Source organism: Bos mutus, chromosome 12, assembly GCF_027580195.1.
Source record: "Bos mutus isolate GX-2022 chromosome 12, NWIPB_WYAK_1.1, whole genome shotgun sequence".
Taxonomy (NCBI): domain Eukaryota; kingdom Metazoa; phylum Chordata; class Mammalia; order Artiodactyla; family Bovidae; genus Bos; species Bos mutus.
In genome coordinates, this window is record NC_091628.1 from 50,779,487 (window position 1) to 50,806,669 (window position 27,183).

The 27,183-nt window shown below is 39.4% G+C and overlaps 1 protein-coding gene across 14 annotated transcripts in view; it reads left to right on the forward strand.

The window, feature by feature from the left end:
- Positions 1–27,183, forward strand: part of LMO7 (LIM domain 7) — a 219,057-nt gene that overhangs the window by 186,055 nt on the left and 5,819 nt on the right. For 7 of the 14 annotated variants that reach the window (XM_070380597.1, XM_070380590.1, XM_070380595.1 and 4 more), the window contains 12 exons: positions 7,655–7,769; positions 8,846–9,007; positions 9,789–9,976; positions 10,979–11,039; positions 12,654–12,710; positions 14,588–14,613; positions 15,520–15,624; positions 20,014–20,106; positions 20,614–20,933; positions 21,871–21,936; positions 24,031–24,083; positions 26,646–26,859. In XM_070380597.1, the coding sequence (XP_070236698.1) occupies positions 7,655–7,769; positions 8,846–9,007; positions 9,789–9,976; positions 10,979–11,039; positions 12,654–12,710; positions 14,588–14,613; positions 15,520–15,624; positions 20,014–20,106; positions 20,614–20,933; positions 21,871–21,936; positions 24,031–24,083; positions 26,646–26,859 (1,460 nt within the window). The remainder of the gene's footprint in view (positions 1–7,654; positions 7,770–8,845; positions 9,008–9,788; positions 9,977–10,978; positions 11,040–12,653; positions 12,711–14,587; positions 14,614–15,519; positions 15,625–20,013; positions 20,107–20,613; positions 20,934–21,870; positions 21,937–24,030; positions 24,084–26,645; positions 26,860–27,183) is intronic. The other 7 variants (XM_070380601.1, XM_070380592.1, XM_005891175.3 and 4 more) reach the window with 3 other exon arrangements.

Here is a 27,183-nt window from a genome sequence, read left to right on the forward strand (position 1 = left end):
CCATGTCCACACAGGGTACGGAGTGATGGAGTCAGGATTTGAACTTAGGCCATTTGACTCAAGGTTGCCTACACCACTTGTGTAGTGAGAAAGAGAGGGGAAGTAGCTGAAAGCTCTTCGCATGAGACTGCTTGACTTCTCTGAAACACACCATTTACTTTCATGAACACATCACATATATTTTTGTTCTTATTGTTGCCCTATTTTAAAATGTTCATTTCAACCATCTCCGTGTTTTTAAGTCCTCCTGTTCCTTCAAAGCCCAGAGGGTTGGTTCCTTCGTGGGTCAAGATGTCTGTTTCCTCCCCCTTGTTGGAACTGAGTTTTTCACCCTTGAAAGTTTCATTCATTGAATTTTTTCTTGTCCATATGTTTCTCCTTCACTGGTATTCTTCCCTGGTGGCTCAGACTGCCTGCAATACAGGAGACCCAGGTTTGATCCCTGGGTTGGGAAGATCTCTTGAAGAAAAGAATGGTTACCCACTCCAGTATTCTTGGCTGGAGAATTCTGTGGACAGAGAAGAGCCTGGCAGGCTACAGTCCATAGGGTTGCAAAGAGTCAGACATGACTAAGCGACTAACACTTTCATTTTTTTCACTTTTCGGCTTTTACCCATAGTTTTTATTCAAGTGTTTACTGAGTTGAATTGCATTCAAGGCCTTGATGACTAGACTGAAGTATGAATTTGATCCAGCAGGTAATTTAGGTCCTTATAGGTTCTTTAATGTGGGAATTTTAGGATTAAGGGGTGGGTCAGGAATGTGAGCACTGTGATGTTCTAGAGAATTATTTTGAGGAGGTGAAATCTAAGGGCAGAAATGGGCTAGTAGCCTGTCACAGAATTATGGTAAGAAGGGAGTTCATAGCATAAAGAGCAAAGACTTAATGAAGGAAGAACGTAATGACCTTGTTTAAAATCTGCTCAGGAATTACTTTCTCATTTCCATTGCTGATTTGGGGTTTATTTCGCTCTCTTTCCCTTTCTCTTCTACTTCTCTTATGGGATTGCTTCTTTTTCCTTCTCCCCTACCAATCCAGGCTACCAGGGCAATTCTCAGGGGAACCCAGGGCAAGAGGAAGCGGTGTGGCTCCCAGAGTCCTCCAGCCTGCTCCGACTGTCTTGCATGTGTGCCTTTCCCCCGCAGAAGGGTGTTGCCTGGGTTTTTGTTTTGTTTTCTGTCTTGTCTGAGCCCTCTGCTCTCAAATCTCAACCAAATCCTTGTTTCAGGACCTTTGCTCCAGATTATTAAATCAGAACCCAGAATCAGGATGACAAATACATGTGGAGGGAAGGAAGCTTTTTACCCTTTTGATGCCCAAGTCTACAGTAGTGCCTCTTTTAAGAGTACCCAGGTTTGGACCTTCTCACAGCTTCCTCCCGTTCATCTTACCTGCGTGTCACCTTCACTGGGCCCTAATCTCTCTAAGGGTGGGAAGCAAGTCTAATTTGCTCACTGTTAGTGCGGTGCCTGTACCTGTAAGTATTTGCTGAATGCTGACCGCGTTCTATTATAATAGCTTTAGAGCCGTGTGTGCTAGAGTTAAATAGGAATTTTTTTTGTTGTTCTGGAAACTGCCTAAGCAGCATATATTACCATGTATAACATTGTTTCCATGGGAAAAAGAAGATAATTAATGGACATCACCTATGTGCCTTGGCACCTTTTAAATGTTTAATTTAACCCCCTCAATAATTTAGCAAAGTATGTGATATTATCCTTACTTTTACCAGTGAAATACTTGAGATTTGAAAGTTATGTAACATGCCCCAGGCTGGTTAGATTCTTAGGCCACAATTGCAATTTCTCTGACCCTAATTTATTTTTTTGAAATGTGACATGCTTAAATTGGAAAAGAACCTTGTTTCTAGTTAGAACACCAAATGTTGACTTATTTTAACATCGCCATGTGTTTAGAATTTAGAGCCAGTGTGGACTGAAATATCTTCTGGTTCATAAAGAGAAAATCATTCTTAAAAGTATTTTGAAAGAAGGTAGACATTTATTAAAACTTAGCCCAATTAAATATAATCCTGAGATGCAGACTTTGAAATCTACACAGTAGATTATAAGGAGCTACCGGAAAATTTTTAATAGAGTATGATATAATAATTGGCATTTTCTGTAACTAAAGTTCAGGCAGCTGTGGGGAAGATGGGAGGAAGGAAAGGCTGGAGGCAGGAGAGCCAATTAGAAGGTTACCCACGGCAGTTTAGAGGGAAACTATGACCTGAGTTAAGGTGAGCTTAAAGGAGGATGCAAGGATGGGATATTCAAGGTAGATTTATGGCTTGTGGATTTGCTAACACTCTATTAAGTGCATGTGTGTGATGGATTGTGGGGGGCCCATTGTGTAGAGGTAGCCTGGGGAGCAGTTAGGGGGAGGAAGGAGGAAGAGGCCCAGAAAGAACCTGATGTTTTTAACTTGGGCATCTGGTTGAATGGTGATGTAATTAACCCATATGTGAAAAACAAGAGGTAGAAGTGCAGGTTTAGGGAGGAAGAGAATAAATATAATTTTGAATGTGCTAGACTTAGGTAATAGTTGATGACAATGCATGAGGTTTACTCAGGAAAACATGTGGTCAAGAAAGTGGGAGACTGACTAGGGAAGAGGAGCAGCAACAAAAGGAAACTAGAAAGAGAGGAACATACTAATGAAACCAAGAGGTGGCCAGAGGGATGGAGGAGGGAAGAGGAAGCAGAATAATGGGCGACATGGAAGGTTGTTTCCTGAAAGCAAGAGGAGTTGGTATTGCCTGATGGGATGAGGGCCGAAAATGGATTTGGTAGGTTAAGAGATAAGCTTGGAGATGGGTTGAGTCAAGTGGTAGAGCTGGCAGGAGCACCTGCTTCCTTGGAGTGGATCATGGAGAAGGGGAGAAGGTAGATATGACTCATCTTCGGTGAAGGATGAGCTGCACCATGATTTGAGGGCTACTCACTATGGCTTCCCTTGTGGCTCAGCTGGTAAAGAATCTGCCTGCAATGTGGGGGACCTGGGTTGGGAAGATTCCCTGGAGAAGGGAAAGGCTACTCACTCCAGTACTCTGGCCTGGAGAATTCCATGGACTGTATAGTCCACGGGGTGGCAAAGAGTCGGACACGACTGAGCGACTTCCACTATGTTCTCATCCACTAAAACCCTGAAAAAAGACACGAAAGAACCATGTAGCCAACATCAAAGATTGTCTATTTCCTTTGTTATTTATGATTTTACAGCCTAAATCTACTTTTAGTGTATTTTTATTTTATTGACCTAAGTAGGCTCTCTTTAAGTGAATATGTTTATCTGATCAAAAAAATTTGAGAATGCCCATCTGACTTGTTAGTATATAAGGTTGACCCTGCTGTTCATTACTTTCCATCTGTGGTGATACTAGAATCCAATCCAGGGATCGAATCCAGGTCTCCTGTGTCGCAGGTGGGTTCTGTACTACCTGAGCCTCAAGGGAAGCCCAAGAATAGTTGGAGTAGGTAGACTATCCCTTCTTCAGCAGATCTTCCCAACCCGGGAATCGAACCAGAGTCTCCTGCATTGCAGGCGGATTCTTTACCAACTGAGCTATCAGGAAAGCCCTGTTAATTCATTAGATCTCATGAAAATCTTCTCATGGCTATGCCAGATAATCATATTTTTGTTTAAAAATCTCAGCTGGAAGTCTGTGTTTCTGGGCTTCGCTGGTGGCTCCTGCCAGTGCAGGAGACATGGGTTCGATCTCTGATCCAGGAAGATCCCACATGTCCCAGAGCAACCCGTGCGCCACAACTGTTGAGTCTGTTCTCTAGAGCTTGCAAGCTGCAACTGCTGAGCCCGTGTGACAAAACTAATGAAACCCGGGAACCCTAGAGCCCATGCTCCGCAATAAGAGAAGCTCAAGCATCACAACTGGAGAGTAGCCCCTGCTTGCAGCAACTAGAGAAAAGCCCACGCAGCAATGAAGACCCAGCACAGGCAAAAATAATGAATAAAACATTCTAGAGACTGTCAGATGACTGAGAGGTTGAGAAGAATGAGGAGAAATTAAAACGTGTGTATTTCTCTTTAAATTGAGGAAAGTTATTTTTATTTTAGATGCTGATATGTTGGTAATTGTACTCTGTCTTTACCAGAATAGGCAACTGTCACCACTTGGCATAGTTCTTTATCAGTCCTCAAGACTCTAGATTTCCCCCAATGATGTATATTCCTGGTTCCATCCAGTTCAAAAGGAAATTCCCACAACATCATCTTCCAAAACTTGGACCCTTTGTAGAATCCTTACATGGCATATGTCTCATGAGAAAAACCAGGAGGTACAAATCCTAAGTGAAATCAGAGTTGAATGGATTGTGCTCGACTGTAATTATAGAGGTATGTTAGTTGCTCAATCATGCCTGACTTTTTGCAACCCCATGGTCTGTAACCCTCCAGGCCCCTCTGTCCATGGGATTTTCCAAGCAAGAATATAGAGGGGGTGGATCTTTCTCCAGTGGATCTTCCTGACCCAAGGATCAAACCTGGGTCTCCCACATTGCAGGTGTATTTACCATCTGAGCCACCAGGGAAAGCCACCTTACCTACAAAAAGTCTAAAGGATAATCTAATTCAAGAACTCAGGATTCCACAGACATGCCACAGTGACTGTCATAGGAGGAAGCCATGCAAGAGGGGACTCTGGGGCTCTTTCCTGGAACCGCAACCACCCACTTTAATCCTTTCTGTATAGGTTTTGAGAGGAAGATGGTCTGCATGGGAAAATAGGATTTTGGAAACAGAAAGCTTAAAAATTAATGCCATTGTGAAAAGAAAGTCTCTGCCAGACTCAGTGAAATGCCTGAGGCTACCTGGCTGTTGACAGAAATAGACCTGTAATTGGTTCTCTCTCCTTTGTCTGTGTGCATCCCCAGGACCCACATAACGGGCTGCCAGCCTGTGGCCACAATGAGGCTGACCTCCTCTGTTAACTGTTTCAGAGAGGTGGTCATTTGCCCTTTTATTATGTTCAAGTAGAGATTTAGCTCCAGGGTAAGAGCAATCCTTTAGAAGGCAATTCTTATGGTCTAATACAATTGTGAGGCTCTTCCGTCTATGGCTTAAGCTCATTCTCTTTTATCCTGTTCCACTAAACAGGATACTGTTGACTTATTCTTGCCCACAAAATATTCTTTATTGTAGTTTGGAACTATTTATTAAAACTCTGTCCTGTCTCTTATTCTTCAAGATATAAAAAACCTCAGTTAGTATCTTGGAATTTCTAATCCATGGTTTGTCTCTGTGGCCTTATATAGCAATAGATTCTGCACTCTAATTGGCTTTAGCTCAGAATATGGAGGAGTGGAGTGGGGTAAGAGTGGTGAAGATGACTACTTATTTTCATTGAGTCATCTCTAATTTAAGTGTGTGGTGGTTTTGGTTAAGGAGTAGAACTAACCAGTAATTTTTTCTATTCATAGCAGAGTTTTATTATATTCCAGAGACTGGTATCCATCAGGCTGATTATTAATGAGTATTCTCACTACCTACATCTTCGTTCCCATATTTCAACTGCTTTATATGATGTCTGATGAAAAAAAAAAGTTTCTATATTATTAGCTACACTGTTTTTTTTTTTTTCTTAAAAATTCTGTACCCACTCTTGAAGAGTCAGTAATTATTTCTTGAGACCTAGGACTATGCCTCGGAGAAGGCAATGGCACCCCACTCCAGTATCTTTGCCTGGAAAATCCCATGGACGGAGGAGCCTGGAAGGCTGCAGTCCACAGAGTCGCTGAGGGTCAGACACGACTGAAGTGACTTAGCAGCAGCAGCAGGACTATGCCTAATTCATCTTTATTTCCTAAGTGTTTTAATCAGAATAGATGCATAATAGCTGAACAAATGAGTAAGTGTATATTGTTATAGCACTTACTTCTCATGTCCATATAATACAGTAAATTCTTGAGCCTTTATTCAGTGCCTCTCTTGTCTTCCTTCTAATTCATATGTAATATCACAGTTTTTCTTAGAATATAGTCACTTGACTTTTAAACTTATTTTAAAGGTACAAAAATTTGTGAATTGCCCACATGTCCTAGGTCTGGGTTTAACTGCCAAATTAAAATTGAGAAGTTATAAGTTTTTCCTGGAAAATAAAGCGATTTTAAGAGGAATTTTTCTTTTTAAACAATTAAGTCTAAGTTCTTGATAATTGTGAATCAAAGAACTGGAAACACTAATCTGGGAAACAAACGCTCAAATTTATGTCTGGTCTTTACCCCAAACAAAAAATATAAATTATGGAAGTTAATTAAAATTTTCACATACATAGTATACTGTAAAACTGAAAACATTTCTTTTGGAAAATGGCTTAAAGTCCGTGAAACTGAGAATTTCTTGCTGTGGACTGTAGTGGAGATGAGAATAAAGGTCTACCAGCTGTCCAAGAGGCTCTTGTGAGTGTGAGCTGCTGTTACTTCAAGGAGGTTGTGGCCTGGAGCTCATGGTGTCTCAGGGGGCCCTCTTGGCATCTTCCTAGTGGTTCCTCAGGGTTGACCTAGTTCTGCATTTTGCAGCATAAGTGGCTTTTACCACTACATCTTCATGAAGCAGTAGGAGAAGCAAAAATGTCTTGGCAGACTTAGAGATGCTATTAGGGAATAGTACTACTCCTAGAAAAGTGATTCTGGTCGCTGGATTTGTGTCTACAAACCCCTCAAAATTATTCAGCTAAATATGTTAAATGCTGGAGGTATTTTTTAAAGTATGGTGGAATTTTAAAAATAAGTGATTTAAATCTTTTTTGAGTTTTCAAAATGGCATTTTGTTGTCATATATTTGAGATAGAATGGGTAAATTTTGAAAGAACAGCATGTTAATTTGATACATTTATATATTGTAATGTGATTGCCATCGTAGTGATAATTAACATCTCTCACATTACATAATTATCTTTTCTCTTTATGGTTGGAAACTCTAGTCTCTTAGCAAGTTTGATTATAATAAGATATTATTTATAGTCACAATACTGTGTATTAGATTTCTAGGGCTCATTTGACTGTTCATTACAAGTTTGTACCCTTAAACACCATCTGTTCTTTCCTCTCACCCCCATCCCCTTGCAACCACCACTTTACTCCCTGTTTTATGAGCTTGGCTTTGAGATTCGACATATAAGTGATATTACATGTACTTGTCTTTCTTCGTCTGACTTACCTCACTTGAGCATAATGTCCAGATGGCAGGATATCCTTTTCCTCATGGCTGAATAATATTCCATTGTGTATATATATGTGTGTGTGTGTGTGTGTAGTGTATATATATGTATATGTATATATATGCCATATCTTCTCAGTCAAACCCATTCCTGGGTAACAACAAATGGTCTATAACTGAGGCTTAAGCATATGATGAGCAAAAGCCTAAGCTTTATCAGTATAAATCAACTGATTTATAGTATTCATCCAAAGAACAATAGCCACAGATATGAAGATGTCCCTTATCTTAGCAGAAAATAAACTGAGAAATATATAAATGAAAGTTGTACCAAACCCAAGGGGGAGAAGAATGGTGTTGCTGGTTTATCATGAGATAATTCCAGCGTGCCCTGCACGCAGCCTCCCTCCTTGGCAGATAGACTTTCCTTCATGTGGGTGCCAGGGACACTTGATCCCACCGTTTCATGTTTGTTTTCAGGATCAGTTCAGTGATATGAGAATCAGCATAAACCAGACGCCTGGGAGCAGTCTTGACTTTGGGTTTACAGTAAAATGGGCTTTTTCCAGGATCTTCGTAGCATCAGTTGAAGCAGGTAAATCATAGATTTTGCTCTACTCTAGTTTTTTCTCATTTGTTGTCTTTTGCTGTTCAACGTCCCCCTCCCACCCTCTCCCCCTGCCCAGAAATTTGCTTATTTGAAAGAGGAGGAGAAAACACATGTGAAAAATGCAGCAGTAAAGTGAAGAGATATGTCTTCTTCCTGGAGACTAATGGGGTTATGAATTACATATTGTTTGATCTTGCCTAGTTAATTTTAGTTTTGAAGAGTCGTAATTTTGTGAGTGTTACAGAATTCATTTATCAAAATTTTAGACTTAATATTTGGAAATACTAGCAAACTACTAAACTGAAGATCCAGAAAGAACTGTCCTTGTGTTTGTGGTGGATACATAGGTATTATATATCATCAGTATTTTCTGAGCATCTAATGGATCTGTTGCCCGTGGACCCTGGAGGATGCTTCAGGACTTTTACAAAAAGGATTGCCCCTCCTCCACCCAGGATTATTCCAAATTAGGTCTAGGAACTCTTAGCAAAATATTACAAGACCTGAAATTAAAATTAAAGCTATTATATATATGAGGAGTTCCTCATTTACATGTTTTAGCTATATAAAAATGCATACTCACTCTGGTTATTTCTTTGAGATTTCAAGGCTGATTTAATTAGATAATGATAGATAGTAATTTTAAGCCATTTTAAGTGACCTTTTTTTTTTTCCTCTCCATTCCAGAGTGCATCTGGCTTTGGAAGCTCAGCTGAAGTACAATATATACTTTATGTTTTTAATTTAAACATAATTAAAATTTTCTTCTTAGGTTAATAAAGCAATTTTATTGAACAGATGACTTTATCATTTCTCCTTTAAATGCTAAGAAAGATACATACCATAGAATAAAAAAATGCCTTTGGTTGCCTTGTAATTTTGTAGCTACTCAAATATTTGATAACTTTAAGAAATTTTGTGTCTCTTCTGCAACTGAAAAGATATGAGAAATGCTTAGATGAGGTTAAGAAGTCATTATTTTCCTTAATTTAAATGAGCAGTGACTAGTAGAACAGGTTTTTATTTTTCATTGGTGGTTTCATTTATTTTGCTTTATTTAGGTAGCCCAGCCGAATTTTCTCAGCTACAGGTAGATGATGAAATTATTGCTATCAACAACACCAGGTTTTCATATAAGGACACAAAAGAGTGGGAGGAAACCATGGCTAAGGCCCAGGAAACTGGGAGCCTAGTTATGGATATCAGGCGCTATGGAAAGTCTGGTGAGTTGGTTATCCCACTGTGTTTGGCTTTCTAAACTGGGAGCTGGTCTTTGGCAAGTGGTTATAACAGCTTGCTTCAATAACATTTTTTTTCTCTCTCCATTTCACTTTTTTGTTTTTTGGCTGAAAGATGTTTGTGGTTATGTTGAAACGTCTTGAATGATATTTCTTTGGATGTTCTGTCTGAAAACTTTTCACTAGCAAATTTACTGAATTCTACATGATTTATTGACTAATTGATGTGCTGAACTGGCTTTGAATGCAGATAGCAACTGAAGGCTCTTGTACTTGTGTCTGCATTTGGGAGTTATATGCTGATGTTGAATATTAAGAATTACACTGTGGTTTCACTTCCTCTACAGAATCCTGACTGTAACTGGTATAAGAAAGAACATAGTAGGTCTGTATCCCAGTTGTTGACTCTCAAGGAACTTTCTGTGTACATTTCATCATTGTGTTTCTTAATTGTCGAGGTTAGATGAGGAAGGGCATTAAGCTTTCCCAGACCTACCAACTTAGGATATCAAAATATAATATCCAGTCCTGGTTTACAGAAAGATTCAGCAAATTTGCCAGTCTTTTCATTATTAACATGCTCTAACCCTCTAGTTTTGGAAGGCTATCTGGTAGTAAAAGGCCTCAACCTCTTCATTTCTTTCACATACTGTCTGATTTATTTGTCGTGTGTGTGTGTATGTTTTATGTGTACATTTCAGTAACCTTGTTCTCTCCACTTCTACATTTATGTGTACTCATTTCTTGATCTTCATGTGACAATCAGATTGGGGCAAAGACCAGGCTTCCCTGCCATTTACACGGCATAAAACCCTCAATCTCACCAGTATGGCTACCAAAATTATAGGTTCACCTGAAACAAAGTGGATTGATGCCACTTCCGGAATTTACAGCTCAGACAAAGCTTCAAATCTGTCAGTAACAACCGATTTCTCAGAAAGCCTTCAGAGTTCTGTAAGTATTTTGAGAAGTGTTAGTATTGGGTAGAGCATAGCAACTATAGGAAATGTGTTGGAGGTGGGGGAGGAGTTTACTTTCTTTGAACAATTTTGATGCTATTTTAAAAACATAGATAATTAATAAGGTAATTTATAGTAATGAGAGTAAAATATATCTTTGAAAATCATAAGGCATTACTCATGAATAATAATAAGTAATAGTGAGTTATATAGTGAAAATAATCTAAAGATCCCACAGTGATCTTTTGTAGGTGTTTCTTACCAACCGTTCATCATTATACCCATCTCTCAGATCGTTGTGAATGTGAAGAAGTTAATTATGTAGAATTATAGGCTATAACTTTTCTATGCTTTCCTTAGTCTTTACTGGTAAAATAAGTGTAGTAATTGTGTGCAATTTAAAAACCTCATGAAGCAGTTTTAGTTCTTGTGTGGGTGAATTTGATGGGTAGAATTACATATGTAGTTAAGAGATGTGCAGTTACCTTAATTGATTAAAATTGATTAATTAGAATGTAAGCATTTTTCTAAGTATCAAAGTAATATTTAAATTTACATTTTCAAATAAATGTGTTTACATTGACTCCCTAGATATAATTGTTGTCATCCCAAGATGCTTCCTTTGGTCTAATAAGGAGATTTTGCAACCTTGTATAAAAAAGGTTTAAATGTTAGAGGGTTCTATATGACTTTGTTGCTTATTTACAAAAATAAAGCAAATGGACAAATGGTTATTTAGCCCATCATGTTTCTTGGAAAATTAATGACGGGTCGAACTGAAAGCCATTCATGCTTGCAGTTAGTCATTAATTTTCCACAGCTCCTAAAAAAACAATGAAAAAATTACATTTCTATTATATGTAAAAGGCTATAAGGAATATATTAATATCCTGAAAAGCTCATCTTGTTAGCAGATATGTTTACTGATGAGAAACGGATTATTTAAGCCCAGTGTCCAACTGGAGAGAATGTTAACTGCCATTTTTATCCTTTCTAGAATACTGAGTCAAAAGAAATCAATGGAATTTGTGATGAAAGCAGTACTTTTGAATCAAAAGGTAAACATTACCATTATAACTTACATTTAAAATATAGGAAAAGTCACTACACTCAAGTCCTGCTATTATAAAAATTAATATCTGTGAGTGAAAGCAAAACTGATCCAGTGCAAGTTGAAACTCAAAGGTTAGCATACAGATCCAATTGCAGCCAGGTGGAAGGGCGTTCAGTTCCAATGTTGAATAGTCCAGGAACTGCAAACAAAGCTTTGGCAGCCTCTGCAGGAGCTCTGAGCGCCTGTGTGTCTAATCCAAATAAGAAAGACTGGTTTTCTGGAGGCCATCAACCTTCTTGCTATGGTGTGCTGGCAAGGGGAGTCTTAGATAAATATGAAACAATGCTTGAGGTTTCCTTTCCCCCTTAATTGTTGTCAAGGGGTCAAGCTTGGAAGCACCTAGTAATAGGGAAATGCCAGTGGCAATAAAGATTGTTAGGAAAAAATATACCCATTTGTAATGAAAAAGCAGACATACAGCATCTAGGGAAACTTTGTAGTATGGAGTTACCGCTCCTTTCCTTCTCCTGTCCATCTGCAAATAACTGAGCCGCCCCATTCTGTGTGCTGTGGCTTAGGCAGACAAAGTAAATAAGAAAGATCTGGTCCATAGACAGGTCTGTAGGCAGGGAGAAACCCAAAGAAGTCGAAGCTTCTCTTAGCATGAAACTAGACTGCCAGGCACAGGGCTGGGTTTTCTCAGGGGTTTGGTGATTTTGAGTCTGCATTCGTCAATTCATAATATCTGATGTCAGAGTCAAACCAAGTTTATAAATTTCCCTTCCTTTATTGATTATTTATCTTTGTATTTAATTTATGATAGCTGGAAGTGACTGCATTTGCTTTTTTCCTTTTTAAAGTTAATGGCTATAAGATCTTGGAAACTAGAGCAAAATAGTTAGTGTCTATTGCTCAGTTGTGTCCGACTCTTTGCCACCCCATGAACTTAGCCCACCAGGCTTCTCTGTCCATAGAATTCTCCTGGCAAGAATATTGGAGTGGGCTTCCATTCCCTTCTCCAGGAGATCTTGACCCAGGGATCGAACCCAGGTCTCCCGCTCTGCAGGCAGATTCTTTACCGTCTGAGACACCAGGGAAGCCTAGTTAAGAAGAATGTTTTAATTGTAGCTTTAAAAAAATTTGTTCTCTGGATATTTTTTATTTTCTTGTTCTCCCCATTTTTTTAAGTTCCTTTTTTAAAACTTCTGTGTATTATGAAACTCTTAGTTACAAGCAATTCTCCTTGTACTTGAGAATTTGAATTGATTAGCCTAAGCAAAAAAATTTAATTTCCATTTCCCTAAAGCTGTGTGATCTGGCGTGGAAGATAGTACTTTGGCTTCTATGAAACTATGATGCTAGCTGCTAAAATTTATTAATCAAAATATTAGTTCCTGTTACTAATTTGAACGTAGTTATAGACTACTAAAACTATGTGTGTCTCTGTGCATTGAAATAACCCCTATCTTCTATGGCTATCAGTTTTGTCACTTGAAAAATAATATTGCTACAGGTTGGAAAAATGTATCAAGTATCATTTAGTTTTCCAGTGGTGAGAGATTAAAATGAATGACATGATATTGATATACTTTTTTGTTTTTTTGTATTTTTCAACTAGCCTCTGAACCTATTTCTTTGAAAAACTTAAAAAGGCGATCACAGTTTTTTGAACAAGGTAAACTGCCAAGCTAACAATTCATGTACTTTCATGGAATTGTTCCCACTCTCCACTCTCTCCTGATAGTCTGTGGTGCTCGGCACTGAGCCTCTTCAATTTGGCCATCATTATGACCAAGCAACGTAACCCATTTCCATTCTTTCCCTAGGGTCATCAGGCTTTTCTTACAGTTCATGGGTCTACCTCTGTGGTAATGGGTCTTTGCGTGTCCTTTGTATACCTCTGAAGTTTGTTTTTTTTTTTTTTTTTAATAAAAAAAAATTTGAGATGCTGTTTAAACACACACTTCTTGCCACTGGGTGACAGTGAGAAATGAGAAATTTCATGTATGTTTTACTGCTTCCTACAAATTGCATACTATTAGATTACACCAACATGCAATTGGCCAACTCCTAAAAAATCAAATTTCGGGCTATGGAAAATGCTCTGAATAAAGAGCAGAATCATTGAGTGCTGTGAGGATGATGACTTTGGAGTGTTACTAGGACTGCTACGTTGACTTTGAAGTAAATTAAAGTAAATTTCGGACACACCTGTCAGCGAGTGTGCTTTGACATGCCCTGTGTTGGTGTAGTCGGGCAGTGCTGCTTCACAGGGTGCTTTGCATGTGGCTTTTCCTCCCCGTTCACCTTTGTCTCATGCTCTGTCTCATGGATGCAGTTTGAACTCTCTGTTTTGCAATCAAGAACTTAAAAGTAATATCCAACATTTGAGATGCAATGGCGCAGCCAATAGGGAGTGTGCTGTTGGTGTCTAAAATGTCATTGTTTCTTACTTTTAAGATTATCCATAATATTTACAAACTTGCCTTATAACATGATACTTACTGGATCTGTGTATTTTGTGTTAATCTCCTCGTAGGCACTTTTGATGAATTAAGATCTCTTTTCAACCGTAAATAGAACTAGCTTACCAGCTGTGCATGTACAAGGGTCTATTTGTGTCAGTATCCTTGGTGGGTTTGACATTTTTTGTTCAACTCTGATTTTTCTGTGGTAATTTAATTGAAACCATATGATACTTCTCGTTCAAATTGGCTAAAATGAAGCAATTCCTTTTCTTTCTCCATGGTAATTTTCACTCCCTTTTCCTCAACAGACTATTTTAGGGAAAGAATATTTTCCTAAATCTCAAAGCAGTTTTCTGAAAAATTTCGTTGTGTAAGTGAATAATCTGACAGCTGAGGTTTCAGGAAAAATGAAAAAATACAGTACAAGAATGTATTTTATGAAATTTGCTTACATGTTTATAATCATTGTATTATATTCAGGCAAACACAGTTATGTAGGCCCCCTAAGAATAAAAAGAATGACCTTCTGCCCATAAGTTTACACCTGAAGTCTGAATCTTTGTGTTTCAAATAATAGGCAAGGAAAGGGAAATATTTCATGAACATGTTTGTTGGTGACTTATTTCAGAAAAGTAGCTCCTTGGCAATAAGCCCTGAAAAATGTGACTTACACCTGTCACAGTGTAATTGAATAGCAACGAGTAAAAAAATTGGGTTCTATAGATGTTGTAATATTTGAAATTCAATTTTTTTCTATTAGGCTATGAGAATATTATTCACCCTATTAATAAAAGGACCCTGAACCCCTTAGAAATATACCTGTATTTTTGCCCTGGCACCTCGAGCTGGGCTGTAACTTGGGCATTCACTGTTGATCTTTTTCACTGGCTTTGAATTCTGAAGATAAGTGACAAGCAGATGGAACTAAAGAGAGAAGCTTACTGTTGTTTGAAAACAACTGATGTCACTTAGTATACTGGCATAGAACCAGCTTAGTGATACAGTTTTCTGAAGGGAATTATTTCATAGAAATGAAGACTTATATTGTTTTTTATTCTTTCCTTGCCCACATGCTGTAACATAGGAAGCTCCGATTCTGTGGTTCCAGATGTAAGTAGTCTTCGTTTGGTTTTGGAATAAACTAGGAGGCTTGGGTGGGGCTGAACTAGTAGTGCACAGTAGTATCACTTATTGTTACTTTAAGCTGCATGAGAGTTTATCCAGGAATGACCTTTCCAACATGAAGAGACCTTTTTTTAATTGAAGTATGCTGCCGCTGCTGCTAAGTCGCTTCAGTCGTATCAGACTTTGTGCGACCCCATAGACGGCAGCCCACCAGGCTCCCCAGTCCCTGGGATTCTCCAGGCAAGAACACTGGAGTGGGTTGCCATTTCCTTCTCCAGTGCATGAAAGTAAAAAGTGAAAGTGAAGTCGCTCAGTCATGTCTGACTCTTAGTGACCCCATGGACTGCAGGCCACCAGGCTCCTCTGTCCATGGGATTTTCCAGGCAAGAGTACTGGAGTGGAGTGCCATTGCCTTCTCCGTAATTGAAGTGTAGTTGACTTATAATATTGTGTTCATTTCCGGTGCACAGCAAAGTGATTCAGTTATATGTATATACGTTCTTTTTAAAATTTTGTCCATTATAATTTATTACAGGATATTGAATATAGTTCTCTGTGCTATATAATGAGACCTTGTCATTTATCCATTCTATATAAAACACTTTGCATCTTCTAATCCCAAACTCTCAATCCAGTACTCTCCCATCCCCCTGCCCCCTCCCGCTGGCAGCCAGGAGTCTGTTGTCTGCATTCGTGAATCTCTTTCTGTTTCTTAGGTGAGTTCCATTTGTGTTACGAGACCTACTTTGAAATATAAAGCCCATTCTCCTTTGGTACAGCATAGGTCAAGGGTGATCTGAATAATTCATGTATGCAAAAGTACTTCAGTAGATGACTTCATGAAGTAACATATTCTTCTTGGTTTGCCCCTCTCCTCTTATAACCTGGCAGCTTCCAGTCCCAACCATCAGTGCCCCAAGTCGCTGGGCCTGGGATCCAGAGGAGGAACGGAAGCGGCAGGAGAGATGGCAGAAGGAGCAAGACCGACTGCTGCAGGTAGAGCAAAGTAGAGTGGATCAGCAGAAACTATATTTGCTCTAAGAGCTTCTCCTGCTCAGTGTCAACTGGTATTAAGAAGCAACTTGAAAAATGAAAAGCCAATAACCACATGATTAACAAATGCTTTGATATGTAGCATGTTTTGTATGAAATACTTTTCTGTTTTTGAAAATTTCTAGTGTCATCCTTTTTAAATTATTTATTAGTCCCTGGGTATATTTTTAGCCACCTTCATGGATCACCGTGCCCGAAGGGGCTTGCATAACTCAATGAAGCTATGAGCCATGCTGCGTAGGGCCACCCAAGGCAGATGGGTCACAGTGAAGAGTTCTGACAAAATCTGGTCCACTGGAGAAGAAAATAGCAACCCACTGCACTGTTCTTGCCTGGAGAACCTCATGGACAGTATGAAAAGGCAAAAAGATATGATGGCAGAAGATGAGCCCCCCAGGTTGGAAGGTGTTCAATACGCTACTGGGGAAGAGCTGAGGACAATTACTAATAGCTCTGGAAAGAATGATGTGGCTGGGCCAAAGCGGAAGCAGTGCTCAGTCATGGATATGTTTGGTGGTGAAAGTAAAGTCCAGTGCTGTAAAGAACAATATTGCATAGGAACCTGGAATGTTAGATTCATGGATCAAATTAAGTTGGATGTGGTCAAGTAAGAGATGGTAAGAGTGAACTTTGACATCTTAAGAATCAGCGAACTGAAATGGATGGGAATGGGTGAATTTAATTGAGATGAGCATTATATCTACTACTGTGGGCAAGAATCCCTTAGAAGAAATGGAGTAGCTCTCATAGTCAACAAAAGAGTCTGAAATGCAGTGCTTGGAGGCAACCTCAAAAATGACAGAATGATCATGATTCGTCTCTAAGGCACACCATTCAACATTATAGTATTCCAAGTCTGTGCCCCAACCATTGAGGCCAAAGAAGCTGAAGGTGAACATTTCTATGAAGACCTACAAGACCTTTTACAACTAACACAAAAAACAGATGTCCTTTTCATCATAGGGGATTGTAATGCAAAAGTAGGAAGTCAAGAGATACCTGGAGTAACAGGCAAGTTTGGAGTACAAAATGAAACAGGGCAAAGGATTACAGAGTTTTGTCAAGAGAACACACTGGTCATGCAAACACCCTCTTCCAACAAACCAAGAGAGGACTCTACACATGGACATCACCAGTTCTTTAATACTGAAATCAGATTGATTATATTCTTTGCAGCCAAAGATGGAGAAGCTCTATATAGTCAGCAAAAACAAGACCGGGAGCTGAGTGTGGCTCACAGATCATGAGCTCTTTATTGCAAAATTCAGACTTAAGTTGAAGAAAGTAGGGAAAACCACCGGGCCATTCAGGTATGACCTAAATCAAATCTCTTAAGATGATATAGTGGAGGTGACAAATAGATTCAAGGGATTAGATCTGACTGACAGAGTGCCTGAAGAACTATGAACAGAGGTTCATAACATTGTGGAGGAGGCAGTGACCAAAACCATCCCAAAGAAAAAGAAATGTAAGAAGGCAAACAGGTTGTCTGAGGAGACTTCACAAATAGCTGAGAAAAGAAGAGAAGTGAAAGGCAAGGGAGAAAGGGAAAGATACATCCAACTGAATGCAGAGTTCCAGAGAATAGCAGGGAGAGATAAGAAGGCCTTCATTAGTGAACAATGCAGAGAAATAGAGGAAACAATAGAATGGGAAAGACTAGAGATCTTTTCAAGAAAATTGAAGATACCAAGGGAACATTTCATGCAAAGATGGGCACATTAAAGGACAGAAACAGTATGGACCTAACAGAAGCAGAACAGAACTATACAAAAAAGATCTTAATGACCAGATGACCATGATGGTGTGGTTACTCACCTAGAGCCAGACGTTCTAGAGTGTGAAGTTAGGTGGGCCTTAGGAAACATTACTACAAGCAAAGCTAGTGGAGGTGACAGAATTCCAGCTGAGCTATTTCAAATCCTAAAAGATGATGCTGTAAAAGTGCTGCAGTCAGTATGCCAGCAAATTTGGAAAATTCAGCAGCACCACAGGACTGGAAAAGATCAGTTTTCATTCCAATCTCAAATAAGGGCAATGCCAAAGAATGTTCAAACTGCTGTACAGTTGTGCTTATTTGACATTCTAGCAAGGTTATGCTCAAAATCCATCAAGATAGGCTTCAGCAGTATGTGAATCCAGAACTTCCCAATGTACAAGCTCAGTTTCGAAGAGGCAGAGGAACCAGAGATCAAATTGCCAACATTCATTGGATCATGGAGAAAGCAAGGGAGTCCCACAAAAACATCTACTGCTTCATTGACTATACGAAAGCCTTTGACTGCATGGATCACAACAAACTGTGGAAAATTCTTAAAGAGATGGGAATACCAAACCACCATACCTGTCTCCTGAGAAACCTGTATGCAAACCAAGAAGCAACATTTAGAACCATACATGGAACAACGGACTGATTCAAAATTGGGAAAGGAGTACAAAAAGGCTATATATTGTCACCCTTCTTATTTCATTTATAAGTAGAGTATATCATGCGAAATGCTGGGCTGGATAAATCACAAGTTGGAATCAAGATTGCCAGAAGAAATATTAGTAACCTCAGATATGCAGATGATACTACTCTAATGGCAGAAAGTGAAAAGGAACAAAAAAGCCTCTTGATGAAAATGAAAGAGGACAGTGAAAAAGCTGGCTTGAAACTCAGCATTTAAAAAACTAAGATCATGGCATGCAGTTCCATCACTTCATGGCAGATAGAAGGGGAAAAAGTGGAAGCAGTGACTTCCCTCGCAGGGGTCTTCCCTTGTAGCTCAGTCAGTAAGGAACCTGCCTGCAATGCAGGAGGCCCAGGTTCAATTTCTGGATCAGGAGGATCCCCTGGAGAAGGAAATGGCAACCCACTCCAGTATTCTTGCCAGAAGACTCGCATGGACAGAAGAGCCTGGTAGGCAGGCTATAGCCCATGGGGTCTCTAGAGTTGGATGGACACGAGTTAGTGACTAAACCACCACCACCACGAGAGACAGATTCTATTTTCTTGGGCTCCAAAATCACTGTGGATGGTGACTGCAGCCATGAAATTAAAAGATGCTTGCTCCTTGGAAGAAAGGCTCTGACAAACCTAGGCAGCATATTACAAAGCAGAGACATCACTTTGCTGACAAAGGTCTGTATGGTCAAAGCTATGGTTTTTCCAGTAGTCATGTACGGATGTGAAAGTTGGAACATAAAGAAGGCTGAGCACCAAAGAACTGATGCTTTGAATTGTGGTACTGCAGAAGACTCTTTAGAAACTTTTGTACTGCAAGGAGATCAAACCAGACAATCCTAAAGGAAATCAACCCTGAATATCCGTTGGAAGAACTGATGCTGAAGCTGAAGTTCCAATACTTTGGCCATCTAATGCAAAGAGCTTACTCATTGGAAAAGACCTTGATGCTGGGAAAGACTGCAGGCAAAAAGTGAAGTGGGTGGCAGAGGATGGGATGGTTAGATAACATTACAAACTCAGTGAACATGAACTTCAGCAAACTCTGGGAGATAGTGGAGGACAGAGGAGCCTGGAGACCCCTGTCTGTGGGGTTGCAAAGAGTCAAACATGAGTTAGGGATTGAACAACAGCAAATATTTTTAGATAATGTAGCATCATCATTTTGTGGCTTTTCTTATTCATGAGAGGTCTATAGATTTGTAAGGACCTACCCACATACACTTGAGAAGACTCTTGAGAGTCCCTTGGACTGCAAGGAGATCCAACCAGTCCATTCTGAAGGAGATCAGCCCTAGGATTTCTTTGGAAGGAATGATGCTGAAGCTGAAACTCCAGTACTTTGGCCACCTCATGCGAGGAGTTGACTCATTGGAAAAGACTCTGATGCTGGGAGGGATTGGGGGCAAGAGGAGAAGGGGACGACGGAGGATGAGATGGCTGGATGGCATCACTGACTCAATGGATGTGAGTCTGAGTGAACTCCGGGAGTTGGTGATGGACAGGGAGGCCTGGCGTGCTGCGATTCATGGGGTCACAAAGAGCTGGACACGACTGAGCGACTGGACTGAACTGAACCCACATACACTGTACGCTCGGTCTATTGCAGAGTAATTCAGTGCCCCTTCCAGTTAGCTGGGGGATTCCATGAATTACAGCCATGGGAAAAGGTGGTTATGGGTTCGGTTCTCCATGTCTACTCTTCCTATCTGCATTTTAGCTCAATATGAGCTATTTTCTATGTTAGTGATGCAAATCTGATTGGTTAAATCAGTGTCTCTGTCTTTAAATATGGAGGTAGACGGTAGAACCGGCCAAAATCCAAATAAGGGATTGTTTAATATCATTAGCATATTAATTAATTAATATGACATCTCATCTTATAGGAAAAATATCAACGAGAACAGGAAAAACTGAGGGAAGAGTGGCAGAGGGCTAAGCAGGAGGCTGAGAGAGAGAATTCCAAGTACTTGAATGAGGTAGTATTGGATCATGTCATCTTCTTTCTTCCCTACCTTGTTGCTGAAAGTGGCTGTAAAATGGAACTACCCCGTTTCACATGGCTTTGGTCACACTTTCACTTATGTTGCTCTCTCAATGTACCAGGCTGTGGTTTCCACAATTTTGCTTTGATGTTTCAGCCTTTCTTCTAGTTGCTCTGCTATGTCACTAAGCAATCCTATCAGTAGGCTTTAAGTGCGTCTTCCTCTTCTGTGTTACAGTTCCACTCCCCACATGTGATTTTGTCTGTGATAAAACTTTTTTTTTTTTTTATCTTTTTAGAGCATTTTTAATTAGAGTATATTATTGGTCTTGGTTTCTTCCATACATCAATGTGAATGAGCTCTAAAACTATATATATTATTTCAAGTGGAATTCTGGGCCAACTACAATAAGTATCATTTAAAACTGAATATAGACATGTCTTTGTGGAATGATAGAAATGCACAGATTTAGACGGGTTTCTCTTCTCCCTGGTCATGTAGGAACTGATGGTCCTGAACTCAAACAGCATTTCTCTGACGGCCCGGGAGCCTGCCCTGGCCACCAGGGGTGAGGAGTCCAAGTCTCCTGACAAAGAAGGAACCCGGGCAGAGGAAAAGATGAGGCACCAGCAGCAGGAGGAAGATGCGAATGAGGACCAAAGGACGAAGCTGCAGGAACAACTCAGTCTTGAGAGAGAGAGGAAGTTGAAGGAGCAGCAGTATCAGGAAGAGCAGCAACAGAAGCGGCGTGAAGTGGAAGAGCAGAAGCACCAGGCAGAGAAAGAGAGGGAGACTTCCATCAAAATATACCAGTACAGAAGGTCTGTCTCCACGGCCAGAGGGCACGTGTGGTTTTTCAGTTGTCTTGGCTTAGTTGAATGGATACAGCCACATCCATTCCCTACTTCAGAGGCACCTACTTGGTCCTCTTGCTCCCCACCGTCCATCCTCTACGCAGGGGAACCCATGCAGAGTGAACCCTTTCCATCGTGTCTGAGCTTGTCACCTGACTTCCTGCTCCGAGTTCTCCTGTTGCTCCCTGCCATATTACAACATCATCCAAAGTCCTTACCAAAGCCCAGGTAGCTTGGGTGAGCTGCATCTTGGCTTTCTGGTCTACCCAGCTTCTGACCACTCTTCACCTCACTTGGTCGCTTGCAGTCACACTGGCCTCCTTTTCCCTCCATAAAAATGTCCTATTTATTCTGCCCTGAGACTTTCACATTTTCTAGTCCCTGTATCTGGAGAAGGCTTCCCTTACATGCTTGTGTAGCTCAGTCATTTTCTTTAAGTCTCTACTCCTATGTCACCTTGTCAGACTTTGGAGAATACCTCACCTGACATACAAGCCTCTTCCCTCACCCCGTCTCTCCAGTTATGCACTTGCCTGCTTTACATTATGCATTTATTTACTCATCTGTTAACCTGCCTATCCCACTAAAATGTATTAAGAGGCCAATAAGTGTGTTTTGTTTACCAGCCCAGTCCTGGAATAGGACTGAAACATAGCAGGCAATCAGTGTATGTTTGCAGGATGAATGAATTGCAAATGTCTATTGATGGCAGTGGGTCTCTGTTTTTTGTAGAGATGGATTAAAATACTTCTGTTTGTTTAGTTTTCAACTCAGAGACCATTCTGAGAATGGTCTATTCTGAGAAAGAGGCTATAATAACATTATTTTGATATTCATTTCTAAAACTCTGAGAAGGCATTAAATTCTAACATTTTGAACCATAAACTCCTTTTCCATCTTTTAGGCCTATTGATTCCTATGACATACCAAAGAGAGAAGAAGAATCTTCAGGGTTGCTTCCTAGTGACAGGTGTGTAGAACTTCAATTATAATTTGGTGGGAGTAATTGACTTCAGATGAATATCTGAGGGCTTGTGTAAGGTTTTGTAGGACTGAGTTAACACTTGCTCTTTTATGGGATACAGAGATATTCTGCTGATTGATCTTTGTATCAATTGGCTTTTGCTGTGTAACCAACTACCGCTGAACTTAATGACGTGATTATGATTTTGTGGTCAGCATTTTGGACTAGACTCAGTCGCTGGTTCTTTTAGTTGACTGGATTCCTAGTGTATCTACCACCAGTTTACTAAGCAATTCTGCTTTGGGAGTTGACTGGCTGTCAGCAGGGGCAATGAGAGCAACTGGGCCATATGTCTTTCAACATCCAGCAAGCCAGTGCAGTCTCCTCCACATGTGGCTAGACAAAGAAAAGAGAGAGAATTAAAGAGAGGAAGTATGCAAGGCAGTTTGTAGTCTAAGATCTGACCTGGCACACCATTGCTCTGCCACATTTTGTTACCTAAAGTCACAAGCCCAGCCCAAGTTCACGGAGAAGAGAAGAACCCTACCTCTTTGTGGGAGGAGCCACAATGCTAGTGGAAGGGACACAGAAAAAGTGTATTTGTTTTTGCAATCTACCTGAAGCTTTATTTTAAAGGAGTTATAAGCAATAGTTTGAGTTTATTGAACATTCCATTCAGACATCTGAAATGAACCTTGAAGACTTTTTCTTTGTTTGATGAGAACTACTGGTCAGTTTCAGGGAATGAAGATCAGATTTCAGATACCTGAAAAGTTATACATTTCCTAAAACATTAAATTTGACATTTTAAAGTAATTTTAAAAATGCTTTGCACTCGAAATCACTTAGGACTTCTGAAAAGTCTGTATTTATCCATTATATGACTATTAATTTGTGTTTTTGCAGCTAAAATTTCTTTAGCAAGTTTATCTTAGAGATAGGGGAAGACTCATCTCTATAGGCAATCAGGATGACTGAACAGGACTCAAGACTAGAAAGGGAAAAGAAAAGGAATATACATAAAAGTAGTAATGAGCTGACATTAAGCTAGAAAAAATTTCTAGTGATGGATGACCTTATTTACAGTCATTGTTTCTGAATAACTCTAGATCATTAAAATGTGCATCTGTCTTTTTTTAAAGATATGATTTACTTATATATTTAAATAAGCCTCATGTATGTAGCTCATTACCTTGAGAAAATAATTAGATTGCTGAGAAAGGAAACTTAAGGAATCCCAGAAAATATGAAATATTCTAGGCAGTTGTGATAAAGCATGCCCTAGAGGCATTAAGGAGTATAGCTTAGACATCATGCATTAAAAGCATTTTCTCCTATGTTAATACAAATGAAACCATTCATGAATGTTGCTAACAGTTATGATACATTTTGTGTTGCATGTAATTATGTGCTATATTAATATGTTATAAATGTGCATATATATATATATGATAATGCACATTATATATTATTATTTGTTATTACTAGTATTTGAAATTGTGCCCAGAAAGGGAAAATGAGATGAGCATGTATTGATATATAGACCCAAGTTTACCATCACAGAATCAGGCCATTTCAGAAGTTGCCTATGCCAGTGTTCTCCAGCACCTCTTTGGAATGCTAGGATGGCATTTGAGGAGTTACTGTGTCCGAGTAGGACCCTAAGGCCCCTAAGTTGACTTCCTAACCCTTGGGAGCATGGAGGAAACATTTTCAGTCTGATGTTAGGCTGTCTGATAAATAGATGCTTCATATAGCCTGGTAAGATTGATATCTGGTAGAGAAGAGGGTCAGAGTATTCAAGTCATTTGAAAAAGTCATAGGATTTCATTGTCATCAAACTGAGAGGATTGTCACATGCTTCTGTCTGTTTCTAGCATCATGCTCTTTTCTCTTTAGAGATGTCACCGTTTTCTGCTAGTTTGTACAATATGAAAATTTCCTTCATTTTCCAACGTGAAAAATTTATTTATGAAAATAAATACGGCTCTCAACAGGCATGGAAAATAAATCAACTGCTTTAAATATAATCTTTTTTTACTTCATAAATACGAAAAGACTGTTCTTCATGAGATATATGTAATGTGTTCTATGTTTTAGGAATAAATCCAGATCTACTACTGAATTGGACGATTTCCCCACAAATAAAAATGGTAAATGTGAATTTTTTTCAAAATTCTTCAGCATGATTGCTTAACTATGCTATCACACCCTATGATTACTATTTTTAAGGTCAAGACATTTCAGGTTCATTAAGATTACATATTTGAAATACTACGGATTTTTAGCATTTACATATCAGAGCAGAATTATCTTGTGCTTATTTTGGCTTGACTTTATAATAGAAGGAGTACTGCAAGATTAAACTGATTATAGATAGCTTAGAAATTATGTGAAAAATTTGCAAAGTGATGCTAATACCGTGTGGTATAGTGGATTTTATTTTGCTGCCAAAGAATTGGGACAGTAGTTTTCTGCAGAGGACCAGGGAAATTGTATATAAACCTGAAACTGGACATGTAAACGACAAGATAGCAAAAAATTCAAAATGATGATTTCACTAACTTGGCAAAAGCAATTTGAAACCTGGTATTTTTAGTATAAAGTGAATTTCTGGACCATAGATAACTGAGGTTATGTAACTAAGGGAAGAAAACGAATCAGAAATACCATTGGAAGCAGAGTTTGCATACCAGGCTTTGAGTTAGGGAGGTGCTGGTCAGTTATGTAAATGACTGAAGATCCAGCTGAAGATTGAGGTGGACTCGGTGGACACGCCCGTTTAAGTGGAAGACTACTCCCCAGTTCCAGTGTGTCACTGCCTTGTGGGGAGATACAGACTTGGGATTGCCAACTCTTTCTATTGAAAAACAGAAATAAAAAAAAAGTCTGAATTTTTATTTTAAGGAAGTTTGACCAGGAATTTAAAAAATTGTATAACCCTCTGTGAGCCAAATAATATCCACAGGCCCCAGTGGTCTGATGGCAGCTAGTTTACAAAAACCTCGAGTTAAAGCTTGTAGAATTTATAGTTTCTAGTAGGTTTCATGATCACCCCCTTTCCCTTAACATAGGGAACCTTTCCTTATCTGGTCCTAGTTTAACTCTTTGGCCTATTTTGTTGTTTTCTCCATAAGGGTCCCTTAAATATAACCAAACTATTCTCTAATTTTCCAACTTATCAGATGCTTTCTGATCTGGTTCCTCTGGTCTTACCTGTTTGGATTTCCAGTTTCTTCTCCCCAACTGTGCCCTGAGGTCACCATTAAAATAATAGTTTAAGTACTTCCATCTGCCATGAAACATTTTTAACATACAGTGATCATATTCTCATTTGAAAGTAAACACATGACCTGTTAGTAATAACAAGTGTGACTCTTGGAAATAGTCTTAATATTTGTGACTTGTATTATTGATCTGGCTATTTTTGTACATATATTTCCTCCCTTGAATAGCACACAGTAGACATTATCAAATATTTTGTTGGAAAACTTGGTTATTCCAGTATGGCATCTTTAAAATAGGAAACATTTTATTCTAAATCTGACCAAATTGATAAGATGTGTGTATGTACCAATGTAAACATAGATGTGTATAAGAAATTTTTTTGGTCATTGCTTCCTGGAATATGAACTATGGCAGAGTGAATTTTGAAAGAAAGACAATAGCCATGAATCTGGAGAGCAAATGAAAAATCCTTAGGTGAAATTTCCTAATCCAAATTAAAACGGGGAAGTTCCCTCAAAATTATGGATGTTTTACTCAAGTCAGGAATTCATCAGCAAATCTAAGGAGACAAAACCTTTAGGATAAAACCTGACTTAATTGTCATTCGTAAATTCAACATCCAAACTCCCATTCTGTAAGTTCTCTTAAAAGAGATACAAGTCTGATAACATTCCTTAGCCATCATTTGGATTACTTGGCTATTTTTCAGTTTCACAAAAGCCATTTCAGTGATTGAGTATGCTGTCATTCCTACGGTCTGGTCATGACTTGTTCTGTGACTTAACACCATGACTTGCACCATGTCAGCTGGAAAGAAAAGAAAGTGAAAGTTGCTCGGTCGTGTCCCACTCTTTGCGACTCCATGAACTATATAATCCTGGAGTTCTCCAGGCCAGAATAATGGGGTGGGTAGCCGTTCCCTTCTCCAGGTGATCTTTTCAACCCAGGGATCAAACCCAGTTCTCCCACATTGCAGGCGGATTCTTTACCATCTGAGCTACTAGGGAAGCCCCTTGTCAGCTGGAGGTATATGCCTTTGTGTCTGGCTTTCTTCCCAGGGTGAGTGTATATTTTTTGAAAGAATAGAAAGCCCTGTTCCCTTGCAGAGTTATCACAGCAAGCATTCAATGAGCAGATGCTTGACTGATTTTAATTTAGCAAGGAAGGAAATAATGGAAGAGAAGCTTTGGGATGAGCAGTTTGTCATTTAATACTGCTGCAATCAATACCAGTTGTCTGCTTTTTAGGCAGCTCCTTAGTTTTCTCGAGTGTCCCCCTGGTATGCCTCTGGGACTGGAATTGGAATTTCCAGGGACAGGAGAGACTGTTGCTTTATCTTCTGAGGCAGCAGTCTCATTGAGAATTGATAATGTGAGCCTGTGTGCCCACTGTCTCATTCTTTTTTTGGTTCCACTGTATTTGGAGATTTAATTACTATCCTTGTTTTTAATGCACTAATCCTGCAGCTTTCGATATTTTTAATTTAGGAAGCAATAGATATGCAGACCGAAGTGGGAACAGTAGCTCATCACAGAAGAGCTCGAAGAAGGAACCAGCGCCATCAGGAGCAGAGTTGGAGAGACAGCAAATCCTCCAAGAAATGAGGAAGAGAACTTCTCTTTATGATGACAACAGCTGGATCCGACAGCGCAGTTCCAGTGTCAACAAAGAGCCTATTTGTCTGCCTGGGATTATGAGAAGGTGTGAGGCATCTTTGGAATGATTTCCCTTTCTGTATTGAGGTGCAGATATTTAATTTCTAGGCATGCTGGCTACTTTGGATGAAAGAGATGTCATCGTTTCTTTTACTTAAGATTTTGTGAGAGAAAGAGAAGCAGAACCAATGTCATTGGGCACTTGTCACGGAGCACTGATTAGTGGCAGACACTTGGCAGGCACTTTGTCTACATCATCTCACTTCATCTGGGAAGAATGTCTTGAGGCAGGAATGGTAATTCTGCTTTTCCACAAAGAAGCTGTGGCTTGAGTAAGGAATGCACGCGGACAAAATCACATGGCTAGTAG